Raw genomic sequence first — 21,389 nt, 5'->3', positions numbered from 1 at the left:
GCTAGAGAAAAATGGTGTATGAACCAAAGTGACTTACATGTTCTGTTTACATCATTTCCTACTTATCCTTTGTCTATGAGCTAACTGACATTAGAGAAACACACATTTTTGCAGAACCGACTGTACTTCTTTCTTTATTCTCTATGTCTCCAAATACTGTTATGCATTAAACAGCAATAGTAGCAAAACCTGCCTCATAATAGCCAGCAAAAAATCAAGCAGATATCAAATAAGCATTAAGTTTCAGGTCAGCATTTATGTCAAGAGAGCATTTATATACTGCAATATATATTAAATCCAAAGAGAAGGAAGAATAAAAGTGTGACTAGAATGTCCTTAGTCACTTAATCCTTCTTGTGCCATCAAAAGCCCCTCATTCCCTCGCTGTTGTCTCCTGACTTGAGAAGCCCTCACCTGCTGATTGAGTAGAGCTGGGGTGTTCAATCACAAATGGAGGGCAGAGGACAACATAGTTTTTAATGCCACCAAAATTCGAGGTAGTAAGGTAAGCCTCAAAGATCAGGTTCTAGACATGTGTACGGTTTTTACAAAGGTACGCGCATAAGGTTGGATATTTATAAATACATATGAAACATATATGGAGCATGACGATTAAAAAATGAAAAGTTTTGACAGTATGACACCAGGGAAACATAAAGCCACTGAAGAGAATATTTATTTTTGGGAGGAGGAAGAAATACAGATGATTAGACTTGATAAATGCTTATTGAAAAGAAGATCAATTTAGCAGGAGTTTTTTGTTTATTTTTACTTAGGGCATATAAGATAAGGTCATATTGGTTCTAACAGATGGGGGAAATATGGAACAACTAAAAAGCTGTGCTAGTCAACAGCAGAACCTCAGAAGGTGAGATAAGATGTAAGAAGCACCTTGTTGTCAGGCAGAATCACAGCACAGTAAGCAGTGGGAACATTTTGAGCTGGTGACAAATTCTCAAAAAGGTGTCAGGGTAAAAATTTTGATGCAAAGTAAAATAATGTGTTATTTTAAGGTGTGCAAAATTAGCTTGCAGTTGGACCATGGAAAAGTCACTTAAGCATCAGGATGAGAAGCTGTCAGAGGCAAAATACGAAATATTTAAACAAACCATTGATAGGAAAAGCAAAAAACAGGAATGACCTCAGAAAAGTTAGAAGTGTCGTTTAAACAAGGGACTACATAGAGAAAATCAAATGTTGACATTAAAATTTCCTGTAGTCAGAACATGCAAATGGGTTAGTGTATCAAATTACGAATTGCATTCAGATGTGAATATTAGATTATACCATAAAAAATCTCTTAAAGAATTTCCTTTTTTCTCTTAAAAAAGATAAGTAAATTGGACTACTTTAGTGGTCTGTTATTAGGGACTCCAGCTGTTTCTGTCTTTCAACTCTGTCATCTTAGTAATGGTATCTGCCCTCAGAGGCACTCTTGGTCGAAGATGGCTGCTGAAGCTCTAGTCATTAGGGCCTCAATTCACTCAGGAGGCAAAAGCAAGAAGAGAAGGATAAAAGAGTGTATGTTTCTCTGCTGAGGCAACCCCCTCTAAAGAGCTTTCTCTGAAGCTGTGTCTGGTCTTTACCTACTCCTAGTTACTAAGGAGATTAGGAAATTTCAACTACTGTTGCTGCCCCAAGTAAAAGTGACATTATGTTCATAAGGAAAAGGGGATATCTTTGCATTAGATAAAGGGGTAGAGAGGTAGTGCTGTATGCTTAGGAAATATGTATATATGGGATATCTCAAAATAAGGAAAAGTTGGAGTGAAGATTAAAATAGAAAATAACAAAATGTTAACACACTAAGAATACACAAGAGACCATTTGGCCAGATAAAAGATATGTATGAGCCGGGCGCGATGGCTCACACCTGTAATCCCAGCACTTTGGGAGGCTGAGGTGGGCAGATTACCTGAGGTTGGGAGTTCCAGACCAGCCTGACCAACATGGAGAAACCCTATCTCTACTAAAAATACAAAATTAGCTGGGCATGGTGGCACATGGCTGTAATCCCAGCTACTTGGGAGGCTGAGGCAGGAGAATTGCTTGAACCTGGGAGGCGGAGGTTGTGGTGAGCTGAGATTGCACCATTGCACTCCAGCCTGGGCAACAAGAGCGAAACTCCATCTAAAAATATATATTTTTTTAATTATTTAATACATTTATTAAATTTATTAAATATATATATTTTGTATTTATTTAATATATATATATATATTTTTTTTTTTTTTTTTTTTTTTTTACCTTTTCTTTACCAAACCAGCACAGAAACTAGATTTCATAGAGTATTGGTTAAGAACTGTGTTTCAATCCTGGTTCTGTTGGCTAACTTATTAGAGGACTAGAGGACCTTAGGCAAGTTTCTGGGCCTGAGTTTTTCTGTCTGTAAAGTGGAAACAGCCGTCTATTCTTCCTAAGATCGTTGTAAGGATTAGCTGGAATGAGGCAAGTCAAGTCTTCCTACAGAGCTGAGCACACAGGAGGCACCATGCCCACTAACATGGCTGAACCATTTTCTGCTAGAAGTTCCTGCATGTGGTAACAAAACACCTAGCAAGCTTTTGCCGCATGCTACCTCATGTTGGAGGGAAGGAGGAGAATCGTTGTCATCCTAATGACTTGGTTCTGAACAGCACAAAATAGTTTGGTGAAGGGGAACAAAAAGATAAGAATATTGGAAGAAAGCTGCCCATTTATAGCCACAGATGGTTGAGTATTCAAATGTGTACCCAAGAGTTCCAAAGTCCAGTGATGGGAATTTGCCTCTGAACAGAAGACTAAGAATGGAGACCTCCAATGAAAGGTGACTTATCAGGTGATTGTTTAAAGAATCAGGGTACTTTCCACATGTAATTCTTTGATGACAGCTTTTCTGATAATGAGAAGTCAGGAGACTACAAAATCTCCAGCTAGAATTCATGGGGATCAGAGCCTTGGATTTTAGAAGGATGCACAAAAGATGAGTAGAAGGGAGTCACAGAACTAACATGGAAGGTACCTAAAGCTCAAAAGTTGCCACCTCTTCCTAAAAAGTCAAGGACAATGAAAAAGAAAGTGTTGTTTCTCTCCACTTTAAGTATTTGAAAGCTTTTCTCAGAATGAACTATGGTGACTCTTTTTCTTTAAATTTTGCCGTGAAACATTTCTAATAAAAGAATTGTATAATGAGCCCCCATGTACCTCTCACCTAGCTTCACCAATGATCAACTCACAGCAAGTCATGTTTCCTCTTTATCTGTCCTCCGCCCCCAGAATATTGTGAAGGAAATTCAAGACATCTTATTCTTTCATTATTAAAGTATTTCAGTATAGTATGTATCTCTAAGATATGAACATCTTAAAAAACAAAAACAAAAACCCACTGCTATTACACCTAAAAATAATTAACAGTAAATTTTTTAATATTGAAATATACAGGGTTAAGATTTCTTAGATTGTCTCAATTTTTTCATTTTATTTAAATAAAGATGCAAATAAGATCCATACATTGTGATTGGGTATATTCTTTAAGTCTCCTTTAATGGGAACTTATTTGTTAAACCAGGTTATTTATCCTATAGAGTTGCCCACAGTCTAAATTTTACTAATTGCATAACTGTGGTATTTCTCCAGTATATTTTCTGAAGTTGGTAGGTAAGATACAGCAGCCTGATCAAATTCAGGTTTGATTTTTTGAGTCAGAGTCTCGCTCTGTTGTCCAAACTGGAGTGCAGTGGTGCAATCTTGGCTCACTGCAACCTCCACCTCCTGGTTCAAGCAATTCTCCTGCCTCAGCCTCCCAGGTAGCTGTTATTACAGGTGCACACTACCACATCTGGCCAATTTTTGTATTTTTAGTAGAGATGGGATTTCACTATGTTGGCCAGGCTGGTCTCAAACTCCTGATCTCAAGTGATCGACCCGTCTCGACCTCCCGAAGTGCTGGGATTATAAGCATGAGCCACCACCACCGGCCCAGGTTTGATTTTTGCAGGACTACTTCATAAGGGGTTTTGAGGTATTGACATCAGGAGGCACATAATGTCCGGTTATCTTGCTTTTTTCTTCATGTTAGCAGCCATTAAGAATAACTGCCTAGACCCATTAGTTCATTAGTACTTGCTAGTGATAGTCTAAGTGTCTTTATGAACACACTTAATTTAAATATATTTGTTTTCCAGTCCACTGCATTCTATGTTGACGAGTAATGTTATATTGACTAGTAAATATAGCCTGTAAAGACTAAGCTTGGGAATCTCTGAAAAGTCATCTCAGGAAACAGACCTAGACAACATCTGCACTAAGCTAGCACCCTCTGTCTTTTCCAGATTTGCTCCTTTTTTAAAGGAAGGCTGTTTCTCACTTTAATTTTTCTAAGTGGAGTTTAGCCTCAGCCTCTGTGCTACTCCATATGCTTTCCCAGCTGAACTCTCAGACCAACCAACTAGATACGTTCCCTGGTGATTAATTTATTCTTGGAGCCCCTGAGGCCTGTAGTCATGCACATGTGGTGTCTAATGGCTTGGTGGATAACTGAGTTAATGGTGTGTGAAGGTGACCTGAAGAAATTTGGAATCAAAACTAATACAGGTTATGGCAAGGTGGTCCTATCATGAATTTGGAATACTTGTATTCTTGCCTAAGTAAGTGTTAGGTGACTCCTTTAGAGAGAAGCTATGTGGTCCTGAGTTCAGAAATTCTGTTAAGGGCACAGGAGACCAAATGCCTCCTCTTGTGAACCTTTTATTGAACATGTTCACTTTCCCTTTCTCACATTCAACTGGAATTCAGAAAATATCATCATTCTCTTTTTACAATTATTCTTTCTAAACTGAGAACGGGAATAACTAGGACAGGCAGGGCATTGGTGTGGCTTCATCAGTTTTTCCCAATCCTTCCTGCAGTTTTTTGCACGCCTTCCATTCCACACATCAGACTGCCACTGGGTCTTCAGTTCGTTTTTGACTGTTGGAGTCATGTCAATGAAAAAATGCTGAGTTTGACCTCTCAATATATGGATACTAATTTATTGATAAAGATGGAGAGTAGAATAATGGTATGTATGGTATACAAATATTACACTGTAAAGCAACATATTCTATTTTTCTGTGCATCCCCCTTTGAGGTTCACTTTTTAGATCAGTCACCATTTGAGGTGCCAGCAAAACAGCTACCCTCCAGTCAAACCAAACACCAAAGCAAAATCGAACTTCAATTACTTTAAGTCAGAAAATATAGAAAGGAATTATTTTTATTTCAATATATGTTTCTTTTGCTTTCAGAAATTAAATTGTATTCAAATCACATGACAGAACACCATAACTGTTTAAAACGTAGGACTTCTCCAAAGACTTTAACCTTGTCCTATGTCTACTGTTATTTGAATGGAGGAGTCTGTCTTAAACACAAATTTAAGTCACATGATATGTATTCTGTCTGAAAACACATCCCCCTAACCCTCCTGCCCCCAAATCTAACTGAAATATAATGGTCACTGACTTTTGGTAAAAATGGTTGCTGCAGAGTTCCTTTAACATAGCAAGTTATTTGGGCCCAGGTCTCCACTGAAGTGGGTCATATCCAACCTCTGTATATGGTTTCTTTTACTGGATAAACGTCACTTCTTTAGCATCTTTTATGCCAACTCTCAGACTTTTGCCTCTCTTTGTCTTGTTTCAGACCCTAACAGTCTTCATTTCTTGGACTCCTATTTCTTTTAGCATGTGTCAGTTGAGTAACTTCAGATGCTGTTGATCTAGACTATCTGATCAGGTCCTTGCCCCACTGAAGCTTGGAATCAAGTAAGAGGAGGGGACATGTAGAACTCTCAAGCAGTGTTTAACCAGGTGAGAGATAGCAATAAGCAGAGGATTAGGGCTCCATTGGCTGGGGATGGGGATTGAGTGCTGAGAGAGTTGAGGAGGTAGGTGGTGCTGTTAGTGATCTGCTTCAAAAGGGGTCTTACCTGGGGTGGTAAACGGCAGGATGGCATTTCTAAGCAGGAGAGAGTCTCTTGAACAAAGACTGGAAACTACAGTTAGTTAGCCTTGGCTGAGTGTTTGGGCTGTGTGATAAAGTACCATAGACTAGGTGACTTATAAATAACAGAAATTTATTTCTCACAGTTCTGGAGGCTGAAAGCCTGAGCTCAGAGTGTCAGTATGGTTGGGTTCTGGTGAGGGCCCTCTTCTGGGTTATAGACAGCCAATGTCTTATCCTCACCTGGTGGAAAGAGTGAGCTAGATCTCTGGTCTCTTCTTAAAAGGGCACTATTCCTATACATGAGGACTTCACCCTTGTGACCTCTTTACTTCCCACAGGCCCAACCTTCTAGTACCATCACGGGGGGCATAAGGATTTCAACAGCGGGGATATGAATTTTGGGGGAAACAGACAATTAGTCTAACAACCCTGGACATGGGATGGAGAAGAAAGACTTGGCTAGAATAGAACCATAAGGTTGAGAAGTCATGAGAAGAATCCTTTGTAGTTTGAGTCACTTAACCACATTATCTCATGTGATCCTTTGGGCCTCTCCAGGAGGGAGGGTAGTTATTACCTGAAGAGTCCAGGCGCAGGTGGGTGAAACCACTTCCCAAGGGCATATAGCCAGCAAAGGGCAATGTCAGAGTTCGAAATCCTGATTTCCTGGCTCTGGGTCCTTCTCCCTGTGTCTTATAGACACACCTCTCTATAGGGTGTGTCATGTTGGCATTGGTAACAGGTTCAGCACTCACAAGCTGCCGGAGAAATCGGGGAGAGTACGTAGAAAGTGAGAGATTTTCCGAAACCATTGATGAGTATGAGACCTCAGCTTTGCTTTACCAGTGTATTTTAATTGTTCCTGTTTTCAAACTGCTGCTTGCAAATTAGACACTTCAGCTGCTTTTCCTTTCAAATATGTTTTATTTGCAGCATTTCAGATTCGAAGGCACTCTAATTAGGCTGATCACTTTTATTTTGCTATCTTCATGTTTTTAAGAAACCAGGCATGAGGTGAATAAATTTCAAGAGGCGTGTGATTTATTTTGAGGAGAGGGATGGAGAGGATATTTTTAGCTTCTGTCTTAAAAATCAGCTCTTCATTTAAAGCCCGGTGGTCAGGTGTCCTTTAAAGGGACCTTACACTGCTATACCTGAATCAGAATCTCAGTCTGTACGCCTCAAATACAAAGAGATCGTGCCTGGAATTTAGAAGTTTGTTCTTAGCTTGGTGGGAGCAGGAGAAGGAAGGAGCCCAAGAGAGTCTTATGTTTTAAGTGGCCTGGTTTGTCACATGTCAGGTCCCAGCCTACAACAACAGCTTGTTGACACTAGGTATTCTGAGGGGAGAGATCACGTACATTATTACCAGTGGACACAGCCATCATCATGAAGCCATGGGTATTAATGCATACGGCACGGGGCTGAGTGCCTCAGCAAGGAAATTTAGCTAGCACAGCCCTACAACTAGATCTTAAAACTAGAAATGCACCTTAGTGATGTGGCGTAGTGGAAACCAGCCTGTGCCATCCCACCCAGAAGGTGGCACCCCTGGATCAGTGGGCCCAGCATCAAGGACAGGAAGCCCTTTGGTGAGGGATGGGTCTGCCCCATACCACACGAAGGCATTACATCCTCTGAGGTCCATGGTGTGCCCTATCTCGGCCATAACTAAATGCTGGGTAGAGCTCTTTCAGATGCATGAGCCTTGGGGAGAGCGAGTGTGTGAGAGAAAGAATATGCCTTCACATAATAATTTAAAAATCTCATTTATTTCTGTGAAGACCCACGTGAGATAATAGGGCAGATTTAATATTCCTTCATTTTACAGATAAGAAAACTGAACCTTGGGAACGTGCCGAAGTCCCATAAGAAGTTAGTCAGAGAACTGGAATAAAAACACAGATTACTTCATTCTTGACCCCAAACTGCCTGCTACATTTTACACAAATATGGATAGGGCCCCAGAAAAGGCCAGATTACCTCAGATCAGCGTGGGAGGGCTGGCCTGCCTGTGTAAAGGCTATTTACGGACAGAGACCAATTCTCCCATCTCCACTCTGAGTAATGAATGCCACCCCTTCTGTGAGACTGCTGGTAAGAGCTGCCAAGCATAAGGATCTTCAAAAAGTCTTGTCTTTTTGAAGCAGTGCTGTTTACCCTGTGTATAATTCTTATGACAATGAGAGCTTCCTGGCACATTAAATTATGTCTTATTTAGAGTCTCATCCCCCATGCAGACAGTGAAATCAAGAGCTGGGTCAGCACCAAGAAGGGGCATTGCGACCTGACTGAATCTGGCTGTCCTCGTGTCCCCAGAGAGGTGCCTTTTATCATCTATTGGGGTTTCAAAGAGAGGAACATCTCCAAATGCTACTCTAGAATCATATGATTAATTCTTTTACAGTAAATTAAGCACTGAGTGAAATTGTTTCTTGACTCTGCTGCCATGCTTCTCCACAACATGGTGGCCTGGTCTCGTGTTTTATGTAATTCAGAATCAACCTAATGGAGCTGTCCTGGTTGCCCTCCCCCACCCCCACCACCTGCTGCTTTGGAAGGATCCAGGGAAAAGCACACGCGTGTTGAGTGGAGTATAAAAACTCCTTCCTTATGTGTGGTGCATTGAATTCAGGCTGCCCTTTTTATTCCTGACTGTGAGAGGCTGGCAGGAAGGTAAGGCCCTTGGGATGAAAGGTGAAGGTGTGTACCATCCCATAGAAGTGGGCCCTGCCTCACACACCATTTTCCCTTTCTGGTTTTCCAGTGAAACTGGGCCTTCTCCACTCATCCCACCTCCCAGATTTCTACACAATTACTATATATGAGACGTGCCCATTGGTGCTGCCAAATGTGATTTTGCAGACAGGTCTTATCTTTCTCCCTTGGTTGTAAGATAATTACAAGTAGAAAAGTTGGAAATTACAAGAAAGCAATTACTTTTCATTCAGGCCTGCAGAAATTGTATTCTGCCAGTCACTGTGTGTGTGTGTTCTTATTTTTATATTTTGCTTCATAGGAAGAAAAAACTTTTTGAAAATTAATTTTTAAAATGTTCCTTGACCAGCCGAGTAAAGATCAATTGACATCTACTACCGTCCTTTAACATGAATCTATGAAGAGTGTTATTTTTATAGAATCCCTCACAGATTTACAGCAGTTAATACTGGAAAACACAAAATGTAATGTTACTCCTTACTAAGAGAGACCAATATATAGATAGAATTCTTCCCCCTTCTTGTTACAAAGGAATACGCTAAAGTGATTTAAAAGTATTAAGGTATTACTTTATATTTTTCTTATTTTTCGTATTATTTTTAATTTATTCTTTACTGATGTGACTGGGTGGTACCTGGCCTCTGTGCTTTGGTTCCTGGCCTTTGGGGCCTCAGTTTGATTGTCAGGGGAAGCCCCATCACACCCACTGCCAGTGTGACCATGCAGTGTTCCAAAATTCTTCCCTGACTACTCTCACAGGATGGTCCTGTAATAATAGCAGACACTTCTCCCTTGCCTTTAAACAGAATCTGGCCAAAGCCCATCAAGGTATCCCCTCCTCCCTTTCAAGAAAGGATATTCAGTCCATGATTTCCTGACCCTTTTGGGATTCTATGAAACATGCAATTTCAGTTTGCCAAGGCAAAACCTTCCACTGTGACAGCCCTCTTTGTCACTAAACAGTCTGTTTTCTGTGGTTCCACCCAGATAGGTGGAAAACAGAAAGCTCATGGAGGAGTCTGCTGACACATTTGGGCTGTGGTGGTGTGTTTTCAACCTATCAGCCTGTTTTCTGCATGGTAGTATAGCTGGTGGATTTTGTTGCTTTAGGACCATGTCCATCAGAGTAGATGAAGGAACATCATTATCCATAAGTGACTGCATTTGCACTGAGGTAAAGAGAAACCAGCTCTGCAATTTGAAGGCCTCCTGCCCTTCTTAAAGCAGAAGGAGTTGTGTCAAAGCATTTCTTGTTTTCACAAACTGGCTGGTGGTTCCCCAGGGTCCTTTAGGAGCCGTTCGTTAAATGGCAGAAAGCTCTGTGCTAAGGCAGAGAAAATCCTGAAAAACAAAAGTGCTGGAAAATAGAGACCACACTGAGAGTTGAGACTGAGAGATGTAGAGTGGGCATAAGCACTGGTTCCACATGGGCAGTGATGTGAAGGTGCTAGCCAGCTCAGTACTCTCATGTCTAACTTGTCCCATTTTATGCCTTTGGAGTAGTATTAGCACCTTGTTTTTGAAAGCAAGGGTACATACTTAAACATATTTTAAATGCATTTTATTCCCAATGCTGGCTCAGCACTGCACACGTAATAGTTGTCTAAAAGAACCGTGAAGTGGTATTACTTCCTATTTATAGATGAGAAATGTGCCATCAAGTTGCAAATACAGGACTGATTGCTCTTTCCGTACCACTCATTTAGCCTCAGAAATCTGCCTATGTCTGTCTTTGTAAGCGGAAACAAAACTCTTACCTAATTGGACAGTAGAGAATAATAAGTAAAGTGCTGTGGCTATTCTTTCCTCCCGTTCCTTCCCCCAGATAGGCAAATTTAGACCGACTCAGTATCATACTTGAGACCCATTGCCCAAGATGAATCCTAATTTATACCAGACGAGCCCAAGCGAAGACTAAATGTGGAGGCCAGTACATGAAAGGAAGCAGACTCCCTTCTTTTTAGTGCCCATGGGCCCATAGGTGGACCACAGACTGGGCTGGAAACAAGAGAGCAAGGTTTCTCTTACTGAGCCACTGCAATCGTTGAGCACCATCTTTTCTTCTAGAGAGGTAAGGGTTTGGGAAGGAAGAGGCAGAGGTGAACGGGCTTTGAGATTCTTAGCTTCCAAAGGTTTTTCAGAGCCCCACAAGGTTTGAGCGGGACACAGCAAGGACCACCCCCATACATATATACCTTGACCTTGGGTGGTTACTTGAGGTAAATGAGCCAAGGACTACAGAGACTTTAAATTGTTCTGAAATGTTCAGAACATTAGTTCAGCTACACAGCTGAAATTCACAGAGATTTGCATTTTAGAACTTACCTCCAATCTTAGAATAAAAGAATTTTTCATCTTTGTTGAATTTTAGACTTCAGGAGCAAGCAGATAAGGTAGTTTCTTTTTGTCTCTCTCTCCTCTCTTATTCTTTTTGTTTGCTTTGCAATTCCTAAGTGAACGTGGTACTTAGGAGCAATATAGAAAGGAGGATGAATCAACTACAAAATATACCTTTTAAGTTTTACAACTCTGTTTTTATTTTGGTTTTGATTAGAATACACACTTACGTAGTTGTGGACTTTAAGCTCATTTGCTGGAAGCAGGTGGAAAGTGAAGGACTGTGCCGTGTCCGAGATCCATGTTTCCCACAAGTCCATAAGCGCCCTGTGGTTTGTGTGCCTGCCCTCTTTTTCTCACTCAGCCAGTATGTATTTACTGAGCACTCGTCCTGTGCCAGGCCTCTGCCGAGCCTACTGGTTCTGCCCTGGAGAAGTTCGCAGTTCCAGCCATCTGGGAACATCCAGTGACAGTACAGCCCACGCAGGAAGATGGTTAAGGCACAGAGGAGACAACAATGACCTTCACCTGGGTGGATCCAGGACTGCCTGCTTGTAAAAGAAGAAGAGGCAGGAGTCCATCCAGAAGAAAAGGAGGGAGGAGGGAAAGGGTCTTTTGGGCTTTGGCAGTGGCAGGCCAGGTGTGAGAGAGCAGGAGAGGTTTGGGAATGAGGGATAAGTTAAGTGTAGGCAGAGACCTTAAGCAGGTGGCAGAGGGAATAGTTGGGGTTAAAGCCGGAGAGCTTGCAGAAGCCCAGATTGTGAAGTGCCTTGTATGCAGTACTGGGAAGCCCTTTATATAGGGGAACAAAACTTTGAGTTTTGGAAACTAGTGACAATAAGGAGGATGGGTTGAAGGGATGAGAACCTACAGACAGTGTCTTAGCCCACAGCCTCTAGGAAGCAGGGCCTGAGGACAAAGACTGAAATGCCAGCATTTTGCTACAGAGGGTGTTGCAAACCCAGGGCAGCAACGATTAAGGAAAAGGGAAATGCAGGGTAATAGACGGTGTGCCTGACCATGCTAGCTGCTGCCTCACCAGGGGCCACAGAGACACAGCAGCACATTGGGCTACCTGGACTCTCCCCAAAGGCCTGCAAGGAGGAGCTCTACCTTGGAATAGTCTGGAAGAGAGAAAGGAGGTGGGTTTTATTTGCCCTGCTCCTTCCTGTGTCCTGTTTGCCACCAACCTTGGTTCACCTCACAGAGATCTAAAGCCCCTGTAGTTCTGTGATGCTATTTAGGAAGGAGGGCCCCATCACCCCATCCCATGGTAAGATTATTCCCCATCTGGCAGCACAGGGCAGCCTGGCTTGTGTGAGCACTGACTGAAAAAGAGAGGAGCAGGGGCAGTCTGAACGCGCTCCTAAGGAGCATGCCACTGTTGAGACAATGAGCCCAGCCCAGACATTACAGTAACAGTTCATGCAGAAGGGGGCTGGCAGAGCAAATGGAGGTGACCTGTAGTGGAGGGAGGTTTACAAGATCTTCATTCTGTGCAGTTGACAGCCCCAGCCTCAACTTTTCTAGGAGTTACGTTACAGTAACAGTAAAGGACTCCCTTGGCTGGTTCTGGTCAAGGCATACTCTATGGCCTTGTGTTTCTTAAATAAAAAACAAGATTCATTATTATATGTTTGTAAAACCGTGTAACAGGCCAGTTTCGATATTTGTGGGGAAAGAGGAGAAGCCGCTACAGGCTGAGTATACCTTATCCAAAATGCTTGGGACCAGAAGTGTTTTTGATTTTGACAAGTCATAAGATGCTGCATGAATGAGGGGAAATGATGTCCAGGAGAAATACGTATGTCTGCAGTGGGGAGCAGGGGCGTTACTGGGGAGGATACTACCATTCACCAAAGAACATTCCTATACCCTAATTCACCAACTAAAAAGGAAGTTGGAGATCAAAGAGATATCTGCATCCCCATGTTTATTGCAGCACTGTCTACAATAGCCAAGATACAGAATCAGCCTGAGTGTCCATCGGCAGATGAATGGATAAGGAAAATGTGTACATACACAATGGAATATGATTCAGCCATTTAAAAAAATTGCAGCAACATGGATGGAACTGGAGATCATTATGTTAAGTGAAATAAGCCACGCACAGTTGTGGAATGTTCTCACTCCTATGCAAGAGCTAAAAAGGTGGCCCTCATGGAGGTAGAAAATAGAATGATAGATACCAGAGGCTGGGAAAAGGGGTAGGTGGGAATAAAGAGTGGTGAGTTAATGTACAAACATACAGTTGGATAGAAGGAATAAGTTGTAGTGTTCAATAGTAGACTAGGGTGACTATAGTTACCAACAGTATATTGTGTATTTCAGATTAGCTAGAAGAAAGGACTTGAAATGTTCCCAACACAAAGAAATGATAAATGTTTGAGGTGATGGATACCCTAAATACCCTGATTTGATCATCACATGTAGTATGCATGTATTGAAATATCACATATACCCCATAAACATGTACAATTATGTATCAATTTTAAAATGTTTTAAAATAAGTTGGGGAAAGCTTCTGATTCCCTGGTTCTGCATTCTACCACTCCCCCTGCTGTGGGCTTACAGGAGTGTTGCATAGATTGAATTGTTTTTCTAAAGCTTTCTCTCCAAGCTCTAAATATCTTATGACTGGTTCTGAACATGTACCTGCCTCCAGCTACGACCATAAACAGCTGAAGAGACACTGACAACACTGCTCATTGACTCCAGCATGCATTCTCCTTTCTGTTTGTATCTCCTCCCCCCAAATGAGCTTAGGTAGATTTAAATTTTAATCAGTTAGATCAGTTGTTCTTAATGGGAATTTAAATTGAACTAGAGAATAAAAGCATTAGGGGGGCTGCTGGTTGCTTAGCTGGAACCTTTGGGCAACAGAGGTGGTTGCATGCTGTGATGTGATACTCAGTGTAAGCCCTTTTTGACTGCATCTCCAGAGATCTGTTGGTGATAAAGTTTTTGGAGCAGATAATTTTCTTTGACCTTAGCCTCTTAAATTGGAGAAGGAAAGCTTTCTAAGAAGTGATCTTGATCCAGTTCTTAGATCAGTGGGATATCCAGGTCTATGGTGGTCACCTATGGTCACCTTCACCCTGGGCCTGGATGACCAAAGTAAGGAAGGGAAGGGGCAGTGTATGCTGGGAAATGTCTCTTACCTCTAACCCCCTCCCCACTTTGAGCCTTCCCATGCATAGGGGAAAGGCAGACAAGGACACCTTTAATTTGAAAAATCCTGAATATCCTGTATCTTAAACACAAAAGATAAGAGTGTCTGTGAAGACAGAAGGGGGTCCTTTGAGCCCCTTGATGGCAATAACTGAACCTTCAACCCTGGAGAAGAGGAGACCAATTTGATATTATGGAGGCAGAATATACAGGACTGTGTGACTCATTCAACATGTGTGTCCGTAGAGCCTGAAGGGGACAGAACCACAGGTGCAAATCTGGTGTAGGTACTTGGCTGTGAGTTTCGTATGAAAGCCTTCTGGGGCACCTTTACCTGGAATAGATAGCGTGGTTCATCTTCACTAGGATTCTGCTCAGAACTCTTACAAGTGGTAACAAGAGACCTGAGGTAGAAGTACCTAATTGTTACATCAATGTCAAAGGCTAAAGTTACACTTGAAGCATTTTTTCCCCTCTAATCAGCTGTTGAGATTTTCACATTTGTAAAATTAGTAAATCCTTTCTGAAAGTAATCTCTAGTTTTGGATTTTACCATGCCTAAAAGTAAGTTCATAAACTTTATTAGTCTTTACATATACCTCTTTATATTTGCCTGAACTTGTCCCCTTGTTATACTTTAAGAAGCCCCAGCCTTTTCTGGGATTTAATGGCAATACATATGTAATCTAGTACCTTGTTACTTTCCCAGGCATTTAGTCTGGGAACCCTAATCTTGAGTCTGTCTACAGTGGATATTTTTCACTAGGACAGGAACCAAATGGGCCATTTACTGGTCTGCCCTGTAGGTCACCACAGACATAGCCTAGGGGTCTTTGGCCCATCTTCCGTAGTTGGCAACTGACTTTTTAGGCAAAATGCCTCCTTTTGTGTAAAGGAGAGATGCCTGTCCCCACCTGCAGCCCCCAATTCCTGCTTTAAGGCCAGCAAGCTGTCCCGAGAGGTCTCCTTGTAGATGAGTGAAATCCACCCAGAGAAACTCAACTAAAAATATGGGATGGGGTCTGGGAAGAGCTGCGTTTATTATAAGGATCCAGAGGGACCTGGGAATTTAGGATAGGGAACCACTGGGTGGGATCGGAACCAGAGCAGCTCTAGGCCCTAGTTTTTCTCCTCTGTCTCTCTGCTTTCTTTTCCCACTCTCTCCTCTCTCCTTCCTTCTCCTTATTCTCATTCTACTCCTCTTTTCTTTCTCTCTCTCTGTGTCATGCTTGCAGTGGTGATGTTTTGGTTGTAGTCACGTTCTTGGGTCCCTCTTATTACCGACTGTCTGTGTCTTCCCCTCTCCTTTAGCCCTTACTTGGTTCTTTTCCTACCCAACCTGCCGAAACTGGCAACCAGTTTCCTCAGAACTTGTTATCTGGCTCGTAATTGCCCAGACTTCAACGCTCAAATGACCCTTTTGCTCTAAAGCCAGTGGCCATCTGGCAGTAATCTCCCAGTATAAAGGATTCTGAGTTCCCAAGAGAGCATCTGGTTGGCTCCCCTTGCCTTCCTGAGCCTGCTACATCATTCCTGGGCTGCTGGCCACCCTAGGATTGGGTCCCCTCAGGTCAGACACACCCTGGGCCAGTTAGCAGCCAGCAGTGGGGGCAGGGTAACAGAGCCCCCTGCCTACTTAACAGGAGCTGTGGGTGGGGGCAGGAGTTACCAGATACATCTAGCACAATGAACCATATCCTAGAACCCTTCAAACTAACATATGCCAGGTAGGTGTAAGCGTCTGTACTAATTTAAAAGTATACATTTCTAAGGTAATGAATTCAGCATCTTGTGGCCATACCAGACATGGCATGGAATTAAACTTTCAGTCCCACTGTTCATTTTATTCATACGTTAGGGTGGCAAGGGTGGTCTTGCTCGTTGCAAACAAAGTCATCCTGGTACATGAAATGAAGAATGTAGACTGCGCAGTTTTCCCAGTCATGAAGACTTTTGATACATTACTTGAAATGTTTCCCCTGAAGTTGAAGGTCTTTGGTAATATCACCAGGGCAGTGAATGGCAGAGACCAGATCATGAATTGCTTCATTTACAGACTGCCTCCAGGCTTCCCTGCACTCTGGCTGCTGATACCACACCCCTGTGTCCCTTGTGGTCTTAAGTCACAAAACCAGCCATTAGATTTGCCTGGAGTGTCTGAAAATAGGCTTAGAATGAGGAAACCTTGTCCTACTTTTATACAACTGGAAAACATTACAGAACTTGACTTTTTGAAAATTTCCCAAAAAAAAGGAAAAGAAAAACCCACAAACCCCAGCTTGTACAGTTTAGTTACAGGGAAACCCAGAGGTAGAAAAAGTGAACTTGCTTCCAGTTCACAGGTGGTTTTGATTTAGAAAATGTGCCTCAAAATTCAGTGCCTACAAATACAAGAAAAGGGGTTTGGTTTTGCTTCTAACACTGTAAGTAAAACTACTCTTGAATGTTTCAGAGCTCATCAAAATTGACATTTATTCTCTTTTTCTACTTTTATCTACCTGAGTATTCTCATTATCTCTCCAGCTGTGAGAAACTCTCATCTTCCCATGATCCCGATTTAGGTGGGATCCGGTTCTGACAACATGAGTTAAGCATCACTAGAAACATTGGCAAGAGCTGGGGATGTTTGTATTCCTCTGGGACAGCTTAGCATCTCTGGGTAAATATTCCAGTCCAACTGACTGCCTTCCCCGGGCTGTCCTTCCCCAAACTTCCTCTCATAGAGGTAGGAAGAGCCAAAAGCAACTGTTAGGTCCCTGGTAATTTACAAAGCAAGGATGATACTTCAGAACAGTTGGCTATATAATGTATTTCTTCTTGCAAAATTATACAGTTGGTATTCAGTAATATGTTGCCATATAATGTATTTCTTCTTACGTAATTATATAATGGCCATATGACTGTTTATGTCCTCAAAGTCCAACCAGATTACTTTTTTTTTTTTTAATACTTTAAGTTCTAGGGTACATGTGCACAACGTGCAGGTTTGTTACATATGTATACATGTGCCATGTTGGTGTGCTGCACCCATTAACTCATCATTTACATTAGGTGTATCTCCTAATGCTATCCCTCCCACCCCCTCCCCACAATAGGACCCGGTATGTGATGATCCCGTTCCTGTGTCCAAGTGATCTCATTGTTCAGTTCCCACCTATGAGTGAGAACATGCGGTATTTGGTTTTCTGTTCTTGCTATAGTTTGCTGAGAATGATGGTTTCCAGCTGCATCCATGTCCTTACAAAGGACATGAAGTTATCCTTTTTTATGGCTGCATAGCATTCCATGGTATATATGTGCAACATTTTCTTAATCCAGTCTGTCACTGATGGACATTTGGGTTGTTTCCAAGTCTTTGCTATTGTGAATAGTGCCGCAATAAACATACGTGTGCATGTGTCTTTATAGCAGCATGACTTAATAATCCTTTGGGTATATCCCCAGTAATGGGGTGGCTGGGTCAAATGTATTTCTAATTCTAGATCCTTGAGGAATCGCCACACTGTTTTCCACAATGGTTGAACTAGTTTACAGTTCCACCAACAGTGTACAAGTGTTCCTGTTTCTCTACATCCTCTCCAGCACCTGTTGTTTCCTGATTTTTTAATGATTGCCATTCTAACTGGTGTGAGATGGTATCTCATTGGGGTTTTGATTTGCATTTCTCTGATGGCCAGTGATGAACATTTTTTCATGTGTCTGTTGGCTGTATGAATGTCTTCTTTTGAGAAGTGTCTGTTCATATCCTTTGCCCACTTTTTGATGGGGTTGTTTGGTTTTTTCTTGTACATTTGATTGAGTTCTTTATAGGTTCTGGATATTAGCCCTTTGTCAGATGAGTAGATTGCAAAACTTTTCTTCCATTCTGTAGGTTGCCTGTTCACTCTGATGGTAGTTTCTTTTGCTGTGCAGAAGCTCTTTAGTTTAATTAGATCCCATTTGTCAATTCAGATTACTTTTAAAAGAAATTTTAGCAGTTTGATTGCCAAATTCCTGTGATCTGCACGCTAAGAACTCTGTGACCTCTAGTCTTAGAAGTTCTGGTCCATGACACAGGTTGTTATGCAAATGAAAGACAAAGAGAAATGTCTTCTGCTTGTTCTCCTCTTTAGAATAAGAAGATCTACTTGGACATTATTCACACATACATGGAAGTGCATGCAACTGTTTATGGCTCCAGCACAAAGAATATTCCCAGTTACGTGAAAAACCACGGTATCCTCAGTGGACGAGACCTGCAGTTTCTTCTTCGAGAAACCAAGGTAAAAATTCACCAGGGATGTGGTATTCAGGTTAATGCCATTGGCTGTGAAAATGGGATCAGAATATTTCATGCTTGTTTTTTCAATGCTGCAATAAACTCTTTTGGCTATTTTGGGGCAGCAGTTTGCTTATACCAGTGGCAGCTGAAAAGTTAGTGAATTGTGGAATGAGATTGCTACGTTTGTCCATTGATTTATTCAAAAATCGTATTTACTAAGGACCTACTCAGTATTAGGTGTCAAGCAAGGGGCTAGGGGTAAGGCTGCAAATCGAAAAGGTAAGGCCCTGCCTGGAAGGACAGACCTTCTAATACAGCAGCAGCTTTCATAGTAAGGCAGGGGTGCTGAACTCTCCCCCAACCCAGTCATCACTATTCAAGGAGTGGGTTTCCCAACCAGCTTTTCCTCATACCTCCTTGTTCACCAAGTACGCATTGGACAGTGAAGAAGTTCAGATGAGGGCAAAGTCCCTGTGGGCTTGGGAAGCAGAGCAAGCATCAGGAGAGATGCAAGAGACGAAAGATGGATGGAGTGTAGATACACCTGGCATGTGGGCCAGACAGGAGTTAGAGTCAGGTGGTGGAGGTACAGATGGCATATTCAGGAAGGAGCTAGAAGCCAACCCAGCTAGTCTAAGTGTTGAAAAATAGTGGAGGTAAAATTGGATGAGGGGATGTGAGGGTCTGATTGGCACAGATGGAGGCAGAGTTCAGACCATGTGGTGGAGGTAGCCAGGCAAGCCCCTGCAGATCGTTTTGCTCAGCAGTAGCATGATGACCTGTTGCTTTGACACTGTAGGGAAGCCCACCCAGTGGTCTGTGCTCTTTCTGTAATTCTGCCGTGGAAGTACCAAATGAAGTTCAGGAACTTGTGAAGAAACCAAAGTTTGGCCTTGAAGGGTTGGCTGGCACTTCAGTGTATTAGATAAACTCCCTCAGGTTTATTAATAAGTTTTCATTCATGAATTTCACAATTTTATTGAGTAGCTGCAATGTGCTAGGCATTGTACAAGGGATGCAAGTGTGAAGAAGGCACATGGATCTCTCTTGTGGTATATCCTAAGCACAAGGAAGCTTATTGTCAGTAGTGGATTTCTCAGCCTCGTCTCTGGCTTGCTTTGTTTTCATGTTCAAGGTAGGGGAGAGAGGTTGAGCAGGTGGACTTATGTGGCATAATCTCAATTGCCCAATCATCATGTGATACTGCATGTATAAAAAGTATATTCATATATGCTATCCTCTTTGATTCTTACAACAGCCTTAAGAGTTAGATAGAGCAGGTATTACTGTTAACTTTATTTTGAACATGAGGAGATAGGCTAGAGACTTTGGCTTGCCCACAGTAAGCTGGGGTCGTCTTGGAGGTGGCCCTAACTCATGATTTTTGTAATTGCAAATTAAGGCTCTGCTAGCCCCTTGATGTACTGTCCTCATAAACACTCAAACTTAAGAACGCTTAGTGGACACCCACTAGCCAAAGGAATGTATATCTGCTCTTTGCCCCAGTTCCTCCACCTGTAAATGTATTTGATCCTTTCTATGTCCAAGGCATTTGTATGATGCCACGAATAAAATAATTTGACAAATTCTTTAGCTTATTGGGCAAAGACCTGGTTTCTTTTAAGATTTTATTTCCTTCCAAGGTCATCTGTAGTCTGATGACTGTTTTTGATTATCCAGGAGTGAAGTGTGTTCTCCAGTTTTCACTCTTTGCTTTCCATCACCTTCTGTCTTAGGCTGACATTTTAGAATCATCAGAATGCCTGGGCCCTTTAATGGCAGTGCTATTTTTGCCATTTGCCTCATTTTACTTTTTTTCACATTGGATTGTGGAAAGAGCTCAAGCTCCTTTAAAAAACATTTGGCAGAGCTGGTTCTCAGCAGCATGTCATTACTGTCTCGCACACTTTTATTAACCCAACCTCATGAATGTCTCTCTCAGCTTTGCAAATTTTAAAAGAACCCTTACTTACCTACCATCCATTACCCTGTCAGGGAATAGGAAATAGGCCAAAATGGAGATCACTGATGTCCAGGGGAGGACAAGAAAAGAGGCAGGGAAGGCCCAGGCCAAGAGGTCCAAGTTTGCATAATGAGCAAGGATTGCAGCCTGAGTTAAAGAACACGAGGTGTATATGTTCATCCTTGAAAAACTGGGACCCAGTGTAGAGGATGTCACTGATGCCATTACCTATTGCCTGCTCCTTGAGTAGAGTATCTTAAAATGCCCTGAGTGGAATCATGGCTCAGACGTTTGGCAAATACGGCAAGGATGGGGCAGCGTATCGTTGAGGCTTCCCTCACACCCGGCACATGGCCACAGGCTCCAAAATGTGTGAACTTTCGGCTTTGAAATAATGACATGAAAGACCAGTCAGGCTTTGCATCTATAACCCTTTCTGTCTCTGACTCCTTTCTCTGTGTCTCTGAGCAATTTAAAAGTGATTTATTCCATTCCACGTTGGAAATGGGGAACTGGAGCTGCCAAGAAGCAAATGTCTGCAGCATGAGTGGGATTCACACACTTCTTGGACTTCTTACTGGTGCAAGAAGCAGGGCTGATCTCCTCAAGAGGGTTAGAGACAGAAAGATGATTGATGCTTGATCAGCTTCTGACTCATTGTTTTTCTTTACAAGCCATCTTTGAATCTCTGCACAAAACTTAGGAAACCCTCTGCTCAGCAGAATTGTGTCCAGGCGTGCCATTAGGGGTGCAAGTGTCATTAGTAGCCTCTTGATTCAGGGGACCTGTGAAGATGGAAGGAATTTAATATAACACTAATTCTGGGGCTAAAAGAGCCAGGAAGTTGTTGGAATCTAGCAGACTCTTCTAATTGGGGTATAGATTTGGATGAATGAATTATTTATCACAGGACCACAGCCGAGTCACTCAGTCCAGCAAACCCCAGGAGTACAGTTTAAGCCAGCAAATCAGGAC

General features: G+C 42.1%; 1 protein-coding gene across 8 annotated transcripts in view; it reads left to right on the top strand.

Annotated features, from left to right (window-relative positions):
- MGAT5 (alpha-1,6-mannosylglycoprotein 6-beta-N-acetylglucosaminyltransferase) overlaps window positions 1–21,389 on the top strand; it is a 334,005-nt gene that overhangs the window by 263,044 nt on the left and 49,572 nt on the right. For all 8 annotated transcript variants that reach the window (XM_033231703.1, XM_033231695.1, XM_033231697.1 and 5 more), the window contains one exon: window positions 18,303–18,452. In XM_033231703.1, coding sequence (XP_033087594.1) covers window positions 18,303–18,452 — 150 coding nt within the window. The remainder of the gene's footprint in view (window positions 1–18,302; window positions 18,453–21,389) is intronic.

This window comes from Trachypithecus francoisi, unplaced genomic scaffold (assembly GCF_009764315.1).
Source record: "Trachypithecus francoisi isolate TF-2019V2 unplaced genomic scaffold, Tfra_2.0 Lachesis_group13, whole genome shotgun sequence".
NCBI lineage: Eukaryota > Metazoa > Chordata > Mammalia > Primates > Cercopithecidae > Trachypithecus > Trachypithecus francoisi.
The sequence above is the reverse complement of the archived record's forward strand: the minus strand, read 5'-3'. Positions and strand labels throughout refer to the sequence as shown.